General features: G+C 42.8%; 1 protein-coding gene across 1 annotated transcript in view; it reads right to left on the reverse strand.

Annotated features, from left to right (window-relative positions):
* Positions 1–5,652: 5,652 nt before the first annotated feature.
* Positions 5,653–16,242, reverse strand: part of GPRC6A (G protein-coupled receptor class C group 6 member A) — a 29,525-nt gene continuing 18,935 nt past the window's right edge. The window contains exons 5-7 of the mRNA XM_068279465.1: positions 15,289–15,504; positions 10,642–10,765; positions 5,653–7,272 (exon numbers count right to left, since the gene is read on the reverse strand). Coding sequence (XP_068135566.1) covers positions 6,155–7,272; positions 10,642–10,765; positions 15,289–15,504 — 1,458 coding nt within the window. The 3' untranslated portion in view covers positions 5,653–6,154. The remainder of the gene's footprint in view (positions 7,273–10,641; positions 10,766–15,288; positions 15,505–16,242) is intronic.

Below are 16,242 nucleotides of genomic sequence, written 5' to 3' on the forward strand. Positions count from 1 at the left end.
GTATTATGCATATACTGTATACATTTATGTCCTTGTATGATTATATGCTCCTATTGTACTATGTGTAAATTATGGATGTGTTTGTGTTACCCATTGTTGTCTGTATTGAACTGTGTGCAGTACCACAGAAGATAGATTGGAAGTTCAAGCGCACAACCCTTTGCTTGGTCCAACTAGAAGCTGTTTATATTAAACAACGGAACAATAATTTGGCAAATGTTTAATCTCCTCCTTTCACTGTAAAACATATCTGCGTTTGTTGAGAACAATGTAATTGCTTCATTCTTGAGGCATTTAAGGTTTAATTTGTTGACATAACAATGCACTGTTTAATGTGATGATATTAGGGTTTATGGGTTCTTTGGTTTGCATACAGTTCACATCAACGTAAGTTGTTTTCATAACAGTCACAAGATCAGTGTAATGCGAGCATTGCTTCATATGCTTCCTTTTGCAATAGCGGCTAGTTAGCGTAAGATGTGTCCTGCGTCAGCTAGGTAGAAATAATCTATTTGCATGTACTAAATGAAAGAGAAATAGTCACTAAACGTAATAAGCTGAATGGATGGACAGATATAATAAGTACTAATAAGGATTAGCCTACTATCTGTTTTCTTATTTATGGTCTATAGATTAACTAATTCATGTTTTTAGTCGCTCATCAGGAAGTTTGTGCTTCTGTGCTCAGCATTTTCTTCCTCGCTGAGAATAACTGTTGGTTCTCTTGAGATAATTGTCATGGTTCCAACTGTCCTTTTTAAGGTGCCCACTAATGATTTCAATCTTGATTGTACAATCTAGCAATTCTATGTAATATGAGGGTCTACCTTAACCTCCTTAGCGTTCTGGACGAGCTGAGCTCGTCCAGTAACGCCGGAGGGCACCGCTCAGGCCCTGGTGGGCCGATTTTAATTATTTTTTTGGAAACATGCAGCTAGCACTTTGCTAGCTGCGTGTTTCTCCGATCGCCGCCACTCACCGCCGATCCGCTGCTACCCGCCGCGTAATAGGCCTCCCCGAGACCCCGTGCGCAGCCTGGCCAATCAGTGCCAGGTAGCGCTGAGGGGTGGATCGGGACTCCCTGTGACGTCACGACATTGATGAAGTCATTCCATTTGTCACCATGGCGACTGGGGAAGCCCTGAAGGAAATCCCGTTCAGAACGGGATTTCCTGATGGGCATGATCGCCGGCAGCGATCGAAGGGGTGGGTGGGACGCCGCAGGGAGGGGGGTATCATGTAGCTAGCGCTAGGCTAGCTACATGATTAAAAAAAATAGGTTAAAAAAAACACCCGCGGCCGCATGGCCGCGGGGATTCAGAACGCCAGGGAGGTTAAGTATACATTCAAAGTATATTCACACAGTTTACGCATCTACTAGGTTTGGTAAGATTTTAAAATCAAGATTGCATCAATAATAAACACCTTTAGGGCCATTGACTGGTTGTAATAGGCAACGTTATGCAACTGACCACTGTGGACCCAGCCTGCATCAATGAAGTGTAGTTAGAATTTATTGTTTTTTTTTCAAACTCTTGCAGGAGCCCAGTTGTGTTTGGTTATGCTTAAATTGTCCTTGTAGGTTGCCTCAGTACAAGTTCATTTAAGTTTCCTGCAATAACATTTTACAAACACTCAGCAGCATTTTTCGCTCCGCATAAAAACGTGGTTTCTGAAGTGGGCAGACCGTTCACATACTCTTAAGTATTACCAAAACTTACCATATGTTGTTTGTTAATAACACTTAACACAAACATCATATCCTTGTACTTTTCAGAACACTTCAAAGTCAAGGAAATGATCATTTGTAAACAACTCAAGCCGGACAACAAAGACAAGACTAGCTATGATATTTTCTTTATCTTTTCTATAGCAGTATGTTTCTTTCACTTTAATTGACGACTGCAAGTAAAAACACTGCATTTGATACACACTATTTTGCCAAACGTATTTAGACACTTACCTTTACACACACTTGAACTTTAATGACATGCCATTCTTAATCTTTCAGTTAATACGGAGTTAGCCCCCTCTTTGCAGTTAGAACAGTTTCAGCCCTTCTGGGAAGGCTTCTTGCAACGTACACAAGTGTGCTTCCGGGGCTTTTTGGCCATTCTTCTAGGAGGGCACTTGTGAGGTCAGGCATTGATGTTGGACGAGAAGGCCAGGCTCACAGTCTCCGCTCTGTTTCATCCTAAAGGTGTTGAGCTTAGCTTTCTCTGCAGACTAATCAAGTTGTTTCACACATGTTTTCTGAAGTAGTCTGCATGACTAGGTGCTTGCACATGTTGCCATGGAAGTGATTGGAACACCTGAATGCAATGATTTGGAGGGGCGTCTCAATACTGAGTAATATCGTGTACATCACATACAGGGTCTTCTCAAAAAATTAGCATATTGTGATAAAGTTCATTATTTTCTGTAATGTACTCATAAACATTAGACTTTCATATATTTTAGATTCAAATACACACAACTGAAGTAGTTCAAGCCTTTTATTGTTTTAATATTGATGATTTTGGCATACAGCTCATGAAAACCCAAATTTCCTATCTCAAAAAATTAGCATATTTGATCCAACCAATAAAAGAAAAGTGTTTTTAAAACAAAAAAAGTCAACCTTCAAATAATTATGTTCAGTTATGCACTCAATACTTGGTCGGGAATCCTTTTGCAGAAATGAATCCTTCAATGCAGCGTGGCATGGAGGCAATCAGCCTGTGGCACTGCTCAGGTGTTATGGAGGCCCAGGATGCTTCGATAGCAGCCTTAAGCTCATCCAGAGTGTTGGGTCTTGCGTCTCTCAACTTTCTCTTCACAATATCCCACAGATTTTCTATGGGGTTCAGGTCAGGAGAGTTGGCAGGCCAATTGAGCACAGTAATACCATGGTCAGTAAACCATTTACCAGTGGTTTTGGCACTGTGAGCAGGTGCCCGGTCGTGCTGAAAAATGAAATCTTCATCTCCATAAAGCTTTTCAGCAGATGGAAGCATGAACCCACTTTTGAACCAGAAACAGCGGCAGAAGCAAGTGACCTGGGCTACAGAGAAGCAGCACTGGACTGTTGCTCAGTGGTCCAAAGTACTTTTTTTCAGATGAAAGCAAATTTTACATGTAATTCAGAAATCAAGGTGCCAGAGTCTGGAGGAAGACTGGGGAGAGGGAAATGCCAAAATTCCTGAAGTCCAGTGTCAAGTACCCACAGTCAGTGATGGTCTGGGGTGCCATGTCAGCTGCTGGTGTTGATCCACTGTGTTTTATCAAGGGCAGGGTCAATGCAGCTAGCTATCAGGAGATTTTGGAGCACTTCATGCTTCCATCTGCTGAAAAGCTTTATGGAGATGAAGATTTCATTTTTCAGCACGACCTGGCACCTGCTCACAGTGCCAAAACCACTGGTAAATGGTTTACTGACCATGGTATTACTGTACTCAATTGGCCTGCCAACTCTCCTGACCTGAACCCCATAGAGAATCGGGGGGATATTGTGAAGAGAAAGTTGAGAGATGCAAGACCCAACACTCTGGATGAGCTTAAGGCTGCTATCGAAGCATCCTGGGCCTCCATAACACCTGAGCAGTGCCACAGGCTGATTGCCTCCATGCCACGCTGCATTGAAGGATTCATTTCTGCAAAAGGATTCCCGACCAAGTATTGAGTGCATAACTGAACATAATTATTTGAAGGTTGACTTTTTTTGTTTTAAAAACACTTTTTTTTTATTGGTTGGATCAAATATGCTATTTTTTTGAGATAGGAAATTTGGGTTTTCATGAGCTGTATGCCAAAATCATCAATATTAAAACAATAAAAGGCTTGAACTACTTCAGTTGTGTGTATTTGAATCTAAAATATATGAAAGTCTAATGTTTATGAGTACATTACAGAAAATAATGAACTTTATCACAATATGCTAATTTTTTGAGAAGACCCTGTATATTATGTCATGCACCTGAGAGATCTAGTCATGATGGAGCCTTAAATGAATCCTCAATCAAAAAGTTCACTCCCATAACTGAATAACCTGCTCGGGAGAATGAAAACAAGACCCTTATTTATTCCTCCTTAAAATCATAAGTGTTATACTGTGCACCCTCTAAGAAATATAATTGTTTTTTCAGAGAAAAAGGTTTTCTAACACAGTTAAATCTGGATATTTTATTTTGACGTTGGTGAAATTAGGAGCAAAGCAAGGAGGAGTATCTCACCTGCTCCTGTTCTACAAATGTTGACACGTGACGTGAGACAGTCCCTGTCAATTTCCTCATGCTACTGGCACAGTTCCATAATATACAAGGATTAACGTTAGATAAATGAGCTACACAGGCATCTTCTAACATACCAAAAGAAAATAGCCAGCTGAAAGTGTCTTATTTTTCCTTTGAATATACTTTGACCTGCATAAATAGGTAATTAGCATAACTGCCATTATTATACTATCAACAAATTGAGAGAGAAGGACCATCACTGTGAATAGTTTGTTTATTGTATATCATGCAGACAAATGAAGATGGTTAGGATGGAACAGAGTGGTCCTTTGCGACAGATCGTTTGCACTTTTGACATGCGCCAATCATGTTACATGACTTACGTTGTGTGGTGCCCTGGCGGTAGGTTCTATCTAAACCACCAGGCCAATTAAAGTGAGGTTTCAGGAGCATATGCATTCCCTGGAGTCCAGTAACGGGTCCCCATGCCTTATTGGCCATATACGGGAGGCCAATTCTAGTGACCCCACAGGTCTTCGTTTTTTCTGAGGTTCTGCATGTCCCTCCTTCTTCTAGGGGTGGAAACAGGGGACAGAGATTTCTAAGAGATGAGGCATTCCTTATCTTGGGGAGTGATGCCATGAGACTGCTGGGCATGAATGACTGCACAGACCTTTCATGGTTACTTGATCCATGACCCAGTACCCTTGTATTATCATACATCCCAAGATGTTTTTAGAGGCATTTTTGATACCTACCTTATGTGCTTGCTAGTAACATACATTTTAAATCATTTGAGTTTTTACCTTAAAGAGAGTCTGCAGTCAAGAAAAATAGGTCTTTTTATTTACCTCTTCTCTTCTGCAATATCAGCTAAGATAATTCACTGCATTCCCGCTGCATATTGGCTATTGTCATGGGGAGGGATCTTACCTCTCACTGTGTTGACATTATAGAAGACCAATCAATATGGGGGTTATATGCTTGTAACCAGGGAATTCTCAAAATGGCCAGAAACAATGATGATGGAATCAGATCAAAAGAAATATACCCTTGAAGATATGGAATTATGGTAACATGTGGGGGGAAAGTCTGGTGAGTAATGGGCCCAGACCAGAGTTGCGTTCTGCTAATTGGATAGTGAGAGTCCTATTTTAGTTAAAAATTACAGTAGATAACCCAGACATACTCCCCCAGCAGCAGGAAAAAATCAGCCTTGCAGCCAAATAAAGTATTACTTTATTTTGCTGCTAAAGGATTAAAAAGTAAACAAAACATAATTTGAGGTGCCTACAAGAGCTCATGGCTGGAGACCCCTGACACATTCTCATGGCATACCAGTGACCTCCAGTACACAGACTGAGAACCACTATTCTAAATAATAATTTCTGGAAACTTTGGAAAATAGAATTTCATCTTGCTAGAGTACAATGGTGTGAAAGTGACATGAAGTAGAATTGTATTCAGTTTTTTACTTTTTTCGCGTAAGTTATTTTGTCTAGTAATTGCTTTAATCATTAGGGATAATTGAGACACTTGTACACCTGTATAATATACCAGTATTTACAATGTTTAATACATAAATAATATTTAAGTGCAGATGTGTATTTTCCCTATAGTAAAGGCTTGTTCACCCTATGTCCTCTGCCCTGAATTTTGATGGTCTGTTCAGTGGACTCAAAAAGGACTGCAGTGACTTTCCATGGGCCAGTTCACACTAACCTGTTCTGTTTGAGTCTGCTGCAGAAGAATCAGACTGCATGCATTATTCCACACAGGGGATTGCATTGACGGTTATTTGGTGAATGGCATCCCTCTGGTCTGGAGTGGCAGCAGGGATCTGCAATGAACCCTGACTGCAATGACAGCGCATCTGTCAGAATGAATGCTCTATGGTCCAGCATAAAGTATACACAGTCTAATGGCCGTAATAAATGCTGTAATCAAATACTTGATAATCTTTTCCTCCTAATGCACTGTGCTTTTGTTGGAGCTACAGCTACCGTTACAAGCTTCTCATGGAATGAAAAACTGTTACTTATATAACTCACAGAAGGCCTATTTCCTAAATCAGAAACGGTGGTACTGCTCTCTGTCTCAGATGATGGTATTGAACTGGACGACACTTGACTAATATTCAAGGTGCTGGCACTCTTAGATGAATATTTATAGATCATTTTAAGGAATGCTGATTTTGTGTTTGTGTCTTGCTTGTATAAGATAATATAGCATTTTGGCAAAAAGGTACAACACAAAATACCATAGTTAGAGATCAGTATAACTGTCATTTCAACAGCTGGCAAGTATATACCAAACGTTGTGGAGTATATTGGGATAAATGTTATCCAAGCGATGAAGTAAATTAACATGCCAAATGTGATAAATTTGGCTTCATTATAGTTTTCTGGGAGTTTCCTGCCCCGAAATGCAAAGATGAAACATATGAATGCCAGGACGGCGATATACCCTAACATAATGCTGAACGCTACTGTAGATCCTTCATCGCATTCCAAGATGATGGTCTTTTGCAGAGAGAAATTCTCCTTGGTGTATGGAGACCAAAATACTAACCAAGCAGTGCAAATAGTGATCTGAATCATGGTGCATGCAAAAACCAAAGTAAATGGTTTGTAGAGGCACTTTAAGATACGTTGAAACTTCGGTTCAAAAGTAAAAGCTAACAATATTTTGATTAACTTCAACAAGATGCATGCTACTGTCACAGTAAAACTAATGCCAAACATGGTCTGCCTAACTTTGCACTTAAAGTCTGCCGGCTTTCCAATGAAAAACACTGCACTGGTAAAACTGAAGAGAATGGAGACGAATATGATGTAGCAAAGGAAGCCTCCCGATGCCTTTACAACTGGAGTTTCAAATTTTCTTGTGAACAGCAGTGCTACTGCAAGATTAAGAGAAATCCCAAAGAAACAAATGATGAGGAGAAGAATAGCAAAACCGTCATCCCAGCGCAGGTATTCAATCTTTTTCAGATAGCAGAAGGAGCTGTTCCCTGGGGACCAGTGGGTCTTGTTGTTGCACTGAAGACAGGTAACCATATCTAGAGGGGTAGGAAAATGTAATAGGTTACACAAAATCTTGCACTAAAATAATCTCTTTGTTTTGCTAAATGAAACCTACTGTATTAGGCAGAACAAAAATTCAATGATAATTCACATGTTCTTTATGTTCTTCCCCCTAAAAATTAAATTAACTTGTCTGTAGATCAGGAATATCCAACTCCAGTTCTTGAGGGCCATATCCAGGCCAGTGTTTAGGACGGACTGAGAAATGTGTTCTACCTGATGATGAACCACACCTTTCCATATTCAGTCCCATCAATTAATTTGAACTGTGTAAAATATATGCAAGGACCTCGGTACTCAAGGACTGGAGTTGGGCATCCCTGCTGCAGATGATTTTCAAATTAATTGTATTTAGATATTGTGTGTATATATATATATATATATATATATATATATATATATAAACACTCACTGGGCACCTTTTTTAACAAACTTGTTCAATTGCTCCTTAAAAGAAACCTAAAGTTAAATAAACTTGGACAGTTTGACTTAATTTGGGCTTCTTCCAGCCCCTTGTAATCTCCTTGGTCCCTCACAGCCAGGAGTGTTTGCACGTGTACTGTCGCAATTTTCATGAACTGCACGAGTGAAGAATGCTCCTGGCCATGGAAACATGATCGAGGAGGCGCACAGCCCAGTGTTGCAAATGGAGCTTTTAGAGGGGACAGCTGCTGAATGGAACAGAGCAGAATGACAGATCAGGAGGACTACAGGGGGCTGGGAGAAGCCCCAGGAAACTTAAACTGGGCTTATTTATTTCACTTTAGGTTCCCTTTAACTTAATTAGCCAATCACATGACAGCAAATCAATGCCTTTAGGCATCTAAATCTAAAGACAAGTTGCTGAAGCTAAAACAGAGCATCAAAATGTAAAAACAAAGGGAGTTTAAGTGACTTTGAAGTTGGCATGGTTGTTGGTAGCAGAAGGGCTGGTCTAAGTATTTCAGAAATTGTTGGCTTACTGGATTTTTACATACAACCATCTCTGGGGTTTACAGAGAATGATCCGAAAAAGAGAAGATATTCAGTGAGTGACAGTTGTGTGGACAAACATAACTTGTTGGTGTCACAGGAGAATGAGCAAGCTTGTTTGAGAAGACCAAAAAGCAACAATAGCTCAAAGAACCACTTGTTACAACTAGGGTATGCAGAATGCCATCTCTGAAAACCTAGAAAACTTAACCTTGAAGCACATGATGGGCTACAGGAGTCAAAGCAGGGCCGGCGCTACCATAGAGGCAAAGGGGGCAATTGCCCCGGGGCCCCGACCTCTGCTGAGGCCCCCGCAGCGCGGACCCTGCTACATTCTGCCTGCTCCCCCCGCTCGCACTGCTCCCCGAGGCCCTGCAAGTATAGCAGCCATAATTACCTATTGGTCTCAGCAGGTGAGCGGACGGGCAGCGGCTGCACTCTGAGACATGCTATCTCCCTCCCACTCTATGACCCGGCGTGTGTTTACACATGACATGCCGGGTCATAGAGTGGGAGGGAGACAGCATGTCTCAGAGTGCAGCCGCTGCCCACCCGCTCACCCGCCGGGACTAATAGGTAATTATGCATGCTATTATACTTGCAGGGCTCCGGGGAGCAGAGGGGTAATTACGGGGGGGGGGGGGGGGGGGGGTCAATGCTACAGTTTTCCACAGGGCCCCTTAAACCGGCCCTGAGCAGAAGAACACACCAAATGCCACTCCTTTCAGCTAAAAACAGGAAATTGAGGCTCACCAAAATTGGACAGTACATTATTGGAATAACGTTGCTTGGTCTGATGAGTCTCAATTTCAACTGCCACATTTAGTGGGTAGAGTCATAATTTGGCATAAACAACAGGAAAGTATGGATTCATCCTGACCTGCGTCAACAGTTCAGGCTGATCATTTAAATGCCCCCGCCTATGTGAGTATTGTTTCTGAGCATGCCCATCCCTTTATGACCAAAATATACCCTGTCTTCTGATGCCTTCTTCCAGTAGAATAATGCACAATGTAAAAAATCTGACATCTTCGCAAGTTGGTTTATTAAACATGACTATGAGTTCACTGTACTCCACCGACCTCCACAGTCACCAGATCTCAATTCAATAGAACACCTTGATCAGGTGATACCCATCATGAATGTGCAGCAAACAAATCTGCTGCAACTGTTTCATGCTATATGGACCAAAATTACTGAGGAATATTTCTGCCACCTTGTTGAATCTATGCCATGAACATTAAGTAGTTCTGAAGGCAAAAGAGTGTTCAACTCCATATTAGCAAGGTGTACCTAATAAAGTGGCTAATAGGTGTATATATTATGTTTTTATTACTATTATTCTGCCTCTGTACTATATTTTTCAAGTCAGCTGTTTATCTGATTCTATAAAGAATCATTATCTAGCCGTCCTGATATACTAAACATATTATAGCGTATGGCCAGCATTCCACAGCTACAAAATGTTAATGAACTTTGCTGGGTACTTGTTTGAATAGATAACTGCAAAGTACCTCTAAGCACATTTATAAATCTAATTATGCAAAAATGTGTCCAAATTATTGAACATTACACGAATCATCAATTGTTTTATGCTACCTTTAGATATACTTACCCAGGGCTTCCTCCAGCCCCTTGCAGCCAACATGTCCCTCACAGCATCTCCGCTTGCAGCTGCCGGTGTAATGACAGCTTGCGCTGCCTAGCACGTTGTGCTGCTCTGTAGTTACTGTGCATACGCCCTTACAGCATTCGTGCTGCGTCATCCCCATCAACTTATTGCAGCCAAATATCTCAGCTTCCACACTTCCTACACTCCCCAAATTTTCAGGGTAGGAAGAGGAACTTCTGAACTACCTCTGTGCCGAATTACAACCCCTGGGCCACACTGGTTCTCGAGATTGGTTTCTGTAATCTATCTTGAGAGATAGATTGTAGATATTTGAGGGAAATAATATTTACCGTATGTCCCCACTTAGCCTGCGTGATACTCAGTGAGGAAGGCAGCTTCCGGGCAGCAAGATCTGTCAATACACCGTCCCGGGGTCCCCGCCAGTGCAGAGGCCGACCTCCTCTGCTGCGCCTGCATGAGCACCGCTGTCAATCACTCACACGTGGGCTCGAGTGTCCTGCGCAGGCACAGAACTACTGCACGCGCAGTAGAAGGTGACCTCAGGGTCGGCCTCTGCATTGGCGGGGACCCCGTTTCGGCAACTGAGAGCGGAGATGCTGAGAGGGACATGTCGGCTGCAAGTGGCTGGAGGAAGCCCCGGGTAACTATATCTAAAGGTAGTATAAAACGATTGATGACTCCTTTAATAATAAATATGCCTCTAAATGACTGAGAAACATAATTGTATCATTTGACATACCTGCACCATTTGTGTAGTGATTTTCAGGGCATGCAACACATTCATAACAACATGTGTGTTGGCTTACTGATGTTTTTTTCATTTGTCCTGGACTACACACATCTGAGCATCTGGAATAGATTCTCTACAATGTGAAAAACATGAGAAAAAAATAATGTTAGCAATATGTAAGGGAACAACAATATACATTTTAAAATTAATAAATGTGGGCAGCCGTCACCACAAATTACTAGCACAACTCAATAAAGAGGAGTAGTTGCCATGTTATTTGTAGTCAGCTAGTGATAATTGTATTCCACCGCAACTCTACCTGTCCTTAGAAAAAGTTGGGTGCTCGGCGTTGACTATGCCCCACTGTTCAAACCAGCATAACAATTTGTCGCATGACTTCCTTGCTGCTCCTCCACCATGTGGCTTACCATTGCCGGCAATTGGGACGACATTTTGGCCTCAGTTCCCGGCATCCCAGGTCTCTGTGTGCGCTCACCCTCACTTTAGGTTCTGTTCCCACTAGAGTGGAGAACAGAATTTTCTTGTCCATTCCCCGCTCATTGGTAAGCGGAGAGTGAACGGCTCCTATGTTAAACATAGGAGCCGTCCACACTTGTCACGCTGCAGTGGATCCGCAGGATCTGTGGCAGTAAGCAGTTTGCACTTCTGTGCAGTCTGCGATAATCCCTGGCCAGGCGGATGCATTACCCCATAAAGCCTATGGCAGAGCACATCTGCCCCATGCTCCAGCTGAGAGTGGACATTATACTGTCCGCTACCGCTGGCCGCGCATGATGCGGAAGTCAAGTGGGAACACAGTCTTAACCTGACCTGCTGATTTGCTTTGCCCTGCCCACCAAGGCTTTCTCAAATCGGAAGGGGGGCTGTATCTTTGCTCAGTGAACTTTCCTATTTAAGCATATATCACCAGGGGACGGAGATCCCTTCTTGCTCATAGAGCATTAGTTCATATTGCACTCCCCTTTGATGCTGCAATCATTGTACACATGGTTATATACAAATATATAAGTTGTAATGGATAATTAAAGACCACAATAATTAAACTACCACTGTAATTAACTTTTTGGGGGAGGTTAGTACAGAGCTTGGAATTGGGCACTCATTTTAAGAATTTATACGGACCTGGATTGTATTATCAAGATGATAGACATATAGACATAAGACAAAGGGCCATATGCAATTCACTTTTTCACCTGAGTTTTCTCCTAGGAAATAATTTTTCATCTTCGATTTAAAATAACTTTCCAGCACTTTTCAACTAATATACTGTAATACCAAAAAGTAGGTGAAAAGTTAGTATCAATTTATTTTGAGTATTTTCTTGCTTTCTGGTGGCTTAAAAAGCATTTTATTGATAAGTTTAAAATTATCACCTAGGAAAAAACTCAGGTGAAGAAGTGAATTGCATATGGGCCAGAGTGTTCATATAGGAGACATACGGTAGTTCTCCCTTTTGCTGAGTACCTTTGCCAGGGTTCCCTCAGTAATGTCACTGATCATTAAAGGACATGGCCATAAATGGTCAGTAATGTCAGAGAGGAACCCTCTAAGCCAGGAGTCTCAATCTCAATTTACCTGGGGGGCCGCAGGAGGCAAAGTCAGGATGAGGCTGGGCCGCATTAGGAATTTCAGAATCGCGGCGCATCGCCGCCTCTGCCCGCCCCTCTCACTCTTCCTTCACAGAGAGGGGCGGGGAGAGGCGGCGATCCGTGCGGCGATTGACGTCAGGAGGGGCAGAGCTGAAGCTGAAAGCTGTACCCCTTCCAGGAAATGCCGGCGGATTGCCCCCCGGGCGATTTGGGGGCTCTGCAGCCCTCATTTAGCGGTGGGGATGCGGCAGATTACTTGGGAGCACTGAAGCGAACTATAAGGAAGCTTTTGCCGGCAAGGGCCACAAAATATTGTATCGAGGGCCGCAAATGGCCCGTGGGCCGCGAGTTTGAGACCCCTGCTCTAAGCCTATGTATGTGTAAAGTACCTTAAAGCCAGGATTCACTGCAGTTATTGGCAGAGCCCTGGAAAATGAAAAGAGAGTGGTCTCTAGCTCTTGGTTTGAAGACTCGACTAGTTTAAAATATAGCAGAAATGTTCCTGTTATCAACTTACTTCTTCTAAAAGAGACTCTGAAGCGAGAATAAATCTCGCTTCAGAGCTCATAGTAAGCAGGGACACGTGTGCCCCTGCTAAACCGCCGCTATAGCGCCGCTAAACGGGGGTCCCTTCACCCCCAAACCCCCCACTGCGACACTTGGTCGCAGACTTGGTCGCTCCTGGAGGCAGGGCTAACGGCTGCAGCCCTGCCTCCAGTCGCGTCTGGCAGCGGCGCATCGCCGCCTCTCCCCCGCCCCTCTCAGTGAAGGAAGACTGAGAGGGGCGGGGGAGAGGCGGAGATACGCACTGACAGATGCGCGTGGGGCAGGGCTGCGGCGGTTAGCCCTGCCCCGACCAGGAAGCGCTCCCCCGCATTACGGAGGGGATTTGGGGGATCACGGACCCCCGTTAAGCCGCGGGATAGCGGCGGTTTAGCAGGGGCACACATGCCCCTGCTATCCATGAGGTCTGAGCGAGATTTATTCTCGCTTCAGACTCTCTTTAAGTAGGATAAACTTCAGTTCTAGTGTGTGAATTATCTGTGTATAGCTATGCTGAGTGAATGCACACCTTCTCTTGTGATATTGTGGGCAAGAGCTCTATGCTGGAAACATAAACAGATTCCATGACTTACCAAAAGTAGATAAACAAAATTAATTCTTAAACCAGCATTTTCTTCAATTGAATTGAAGTACCTTACTGTGCATCATGCCATCACACTTAAAGGGAATGTCCAAGCAAAATAAAAAAATGAGTTTCACTTACCTGGGGCTTCTACCAGCCCCATGCAGCCATCCTGTGCCCTCGTAGTCACTCACTGCTGCTCCAGTCCCCCGCTGGCAGCTTGCCGACCTCGGAGGTCGGCGGGATGCATTGCGTACATTTTTACACATTCCCGCTAGTGCAGGAACATTAACACATACATTTTTACGCGTTACTGGGTCAATGCGTATAAAAAAATTGCAAAATTGCAGCGGCCGCGATTTCGATCGCGAAAATAGAGAAAACTAAAAGGCGTAGGGTGACGATTTATGTGTCGTCAGAAAGAGGAGAAAGAGAGCTTTAAAATGAAATCCATCTTCCCATAGTTACATTGTATTACACAGGGCCACTTTTTCCTAAAGTCACCAGCTCCATTCTGCTGAGAAACATGGACATTACCTTGCACATTCAGTTGTAACTGACAGCTGCTGATATATAACTGACAGCAACTGGTATATTTCAGTTCTGACAAAATATTGTCAGATCTGGAAGGGATCACTGTAAGAAGAAAATGATGAGCCTCTGAGATGAACGGATGGCAAGGTAACTATGTAATATTCATTGGTAGCTACATCATGTGTTTATTTTACATAATTTTACTCACTTCAGGTTCCCTTTAAGGTGGCCATAAACATATAGATTGTCATCTGTTGTGGCCTTAAGCACATAGATTGCCACCCACTGGGGCCATAAACACATATATTGCCACCTGGTGTGGCTATAAACACATAGATTGCCACCCATTGGGGCCATAAACACATGGATTGCCACTTGGCAGGGGAGGACTGGGACCTTTTGGCCTGGAGGGAAAACACAAACTAGAGGCCCATTTTCACAGCAGCCCGGGCCCGAATTACATCACACACGTGCCCCACGTGCTATATGCCAAAAGTCACATGGGAAATACAGCAAGGACACATGAGGGACAGGGTAACAGATAAAGTATAATGCACTGGCAATGGGGGGGGGGGGGGGGGGACAGATAAAACATTTTGAGTTACAATGGCCAGGGTTTCCGTCGCATTTATTGTTTGTGATTATCGCACTGGATTGACCACATCAACCCAAGATTTCCCAGCATCTCAGATTGATACTTTCAACCAATTTCCACCCGAAATCAGACAGAAATTTACCACGGACCCTGCAGGCAAGCCTCTGCTCTGCATCATGCTGTTTATATTAACCAACTTGCCCACCCTCTAATTACTCTGTAATTAGGCATTGATTTCCCTCGGCCAGCCTAGTGGTTCACATTGCCTTATACAAAAACATGTACCAGGAACTGTACCAGCCCTAAATCATTAAATGAGAGGCAGCCTGGGGGGAAATTGCCCCCCTTCCCCCCTGGCCAGTCCTCCCCTGCCACTTGGTATGGCTGAACAATCTCTCCCTCTCTGATCTAAATCTTATCAGAGAGGGACCTATACCTACCACCCACAACACATTGATTTTCAATAGATTTCAGCATGAAATCTATTGAAAATTGATTGGACTGCAGCATTGCACTGCACATTGCTGCACAGCACTGCAGGCTGTCTATCTACACTGCGCCTCCTCCACCCTAGATCAATCAAGATTTTCAGTCCAATTAATAATTTAAATTTTTGGTAAACATCGCTCAAACTTATGGTTGAGGTGACATGCTGTGCAAGAAATTCCTGACAAATTAGATCAGAGTGATCAAATCTGCCAGAAAGTAACCGGGGAAGTGATTTATGTAGGTTCAGCTTTAATTTAAATCAGATACTTGCAGCTAGGTAAAGAGTTCACTCATTTTCTTACCTTTAACAGTTGGAACTCGTGCTGATTCTCCTCATTACTGAAGACAAAGATTTCTTTCTGTGTGTCATACTCGGCAAAATGTGTAATATTTATCCCCACACCAGCGACTTGTTTCCACATAAGAACATCATATCCTGTGCTGGCGTCTCCTCTGGAATCAAAGACAATAGTCCTGCCCTGGTAAGTGAAATTGACGTTCTTCAGAGATTGGAGAAGCTGTAACAAAACACAGGTGGTAAGTATGTGATGCAGTGATGCAGAAGTGTTATTATAATGAGTGTTTAGAATCATTAACACAGCCATTCTAAATGATGTTTTCTAGTACACTTCATAATACAACATCTTTAGTGCTGTAAGAAGCTATTGGTGTTTCCAACAATCTGTCCACTGGGGATACTATAGGTTAACCTGTTAACAGCCCTGCACACATTATTTCGAGTTAGATAATGCGTGCCAGGGCGTCTTTTAATTGGATATGTATCGTATGTTGCCTAATGCAGCTATGCAGAGCGGCACGGGGAGCTTTTTTATATTTACATGTTCTGGTGGTGGAAGAGGTGTGCACCACAGATACTACATCAGTCACTGTACAAATCAGCATGAATACAATTTTTTCAATAATTCGACTGTATTTCTGGGGAATATGCATACCCCGAAATGGCCTCAGCTATAAATGTATAGGTAAATTTAGGGTGTTCTGGTGATGTGGTAGATGTGTTGGTCTTGCACATAGCCAGAACACCTGGACTCCTTTCCCCCTCGAATCTATGGATGGATTTTCTAAATTTCCATGTGATCCTCTATGTATACCAAAATATATCGCGTGCAACAGCTCCCCTTCTTTTGGGGTATGTCTTTTCAACCTCAACAAATAACATATGGCTAAGTATGTTCTAGATTTCAATGAAAGTTCAAAAACCCCTAAGCCAGGATTTGCTCCTGAATAATTGAACA

This window comes from Hyperolius riggenbachi, chromosome 4 (assembly GCF_040937935.1).
Source record: "Hyperolius riggenbachi isolate aHypRig1 chromosome 4, aHypRig1.pri, whole genome shotgun sequence".
NCBI classification, from domain to species: domain Eukaryota; kingdom Metazoa; phylum Chordata; class Amphibia; order Anura; family Hyperoliidae; genus Hyperolius; species Hyperolius riggenbachi.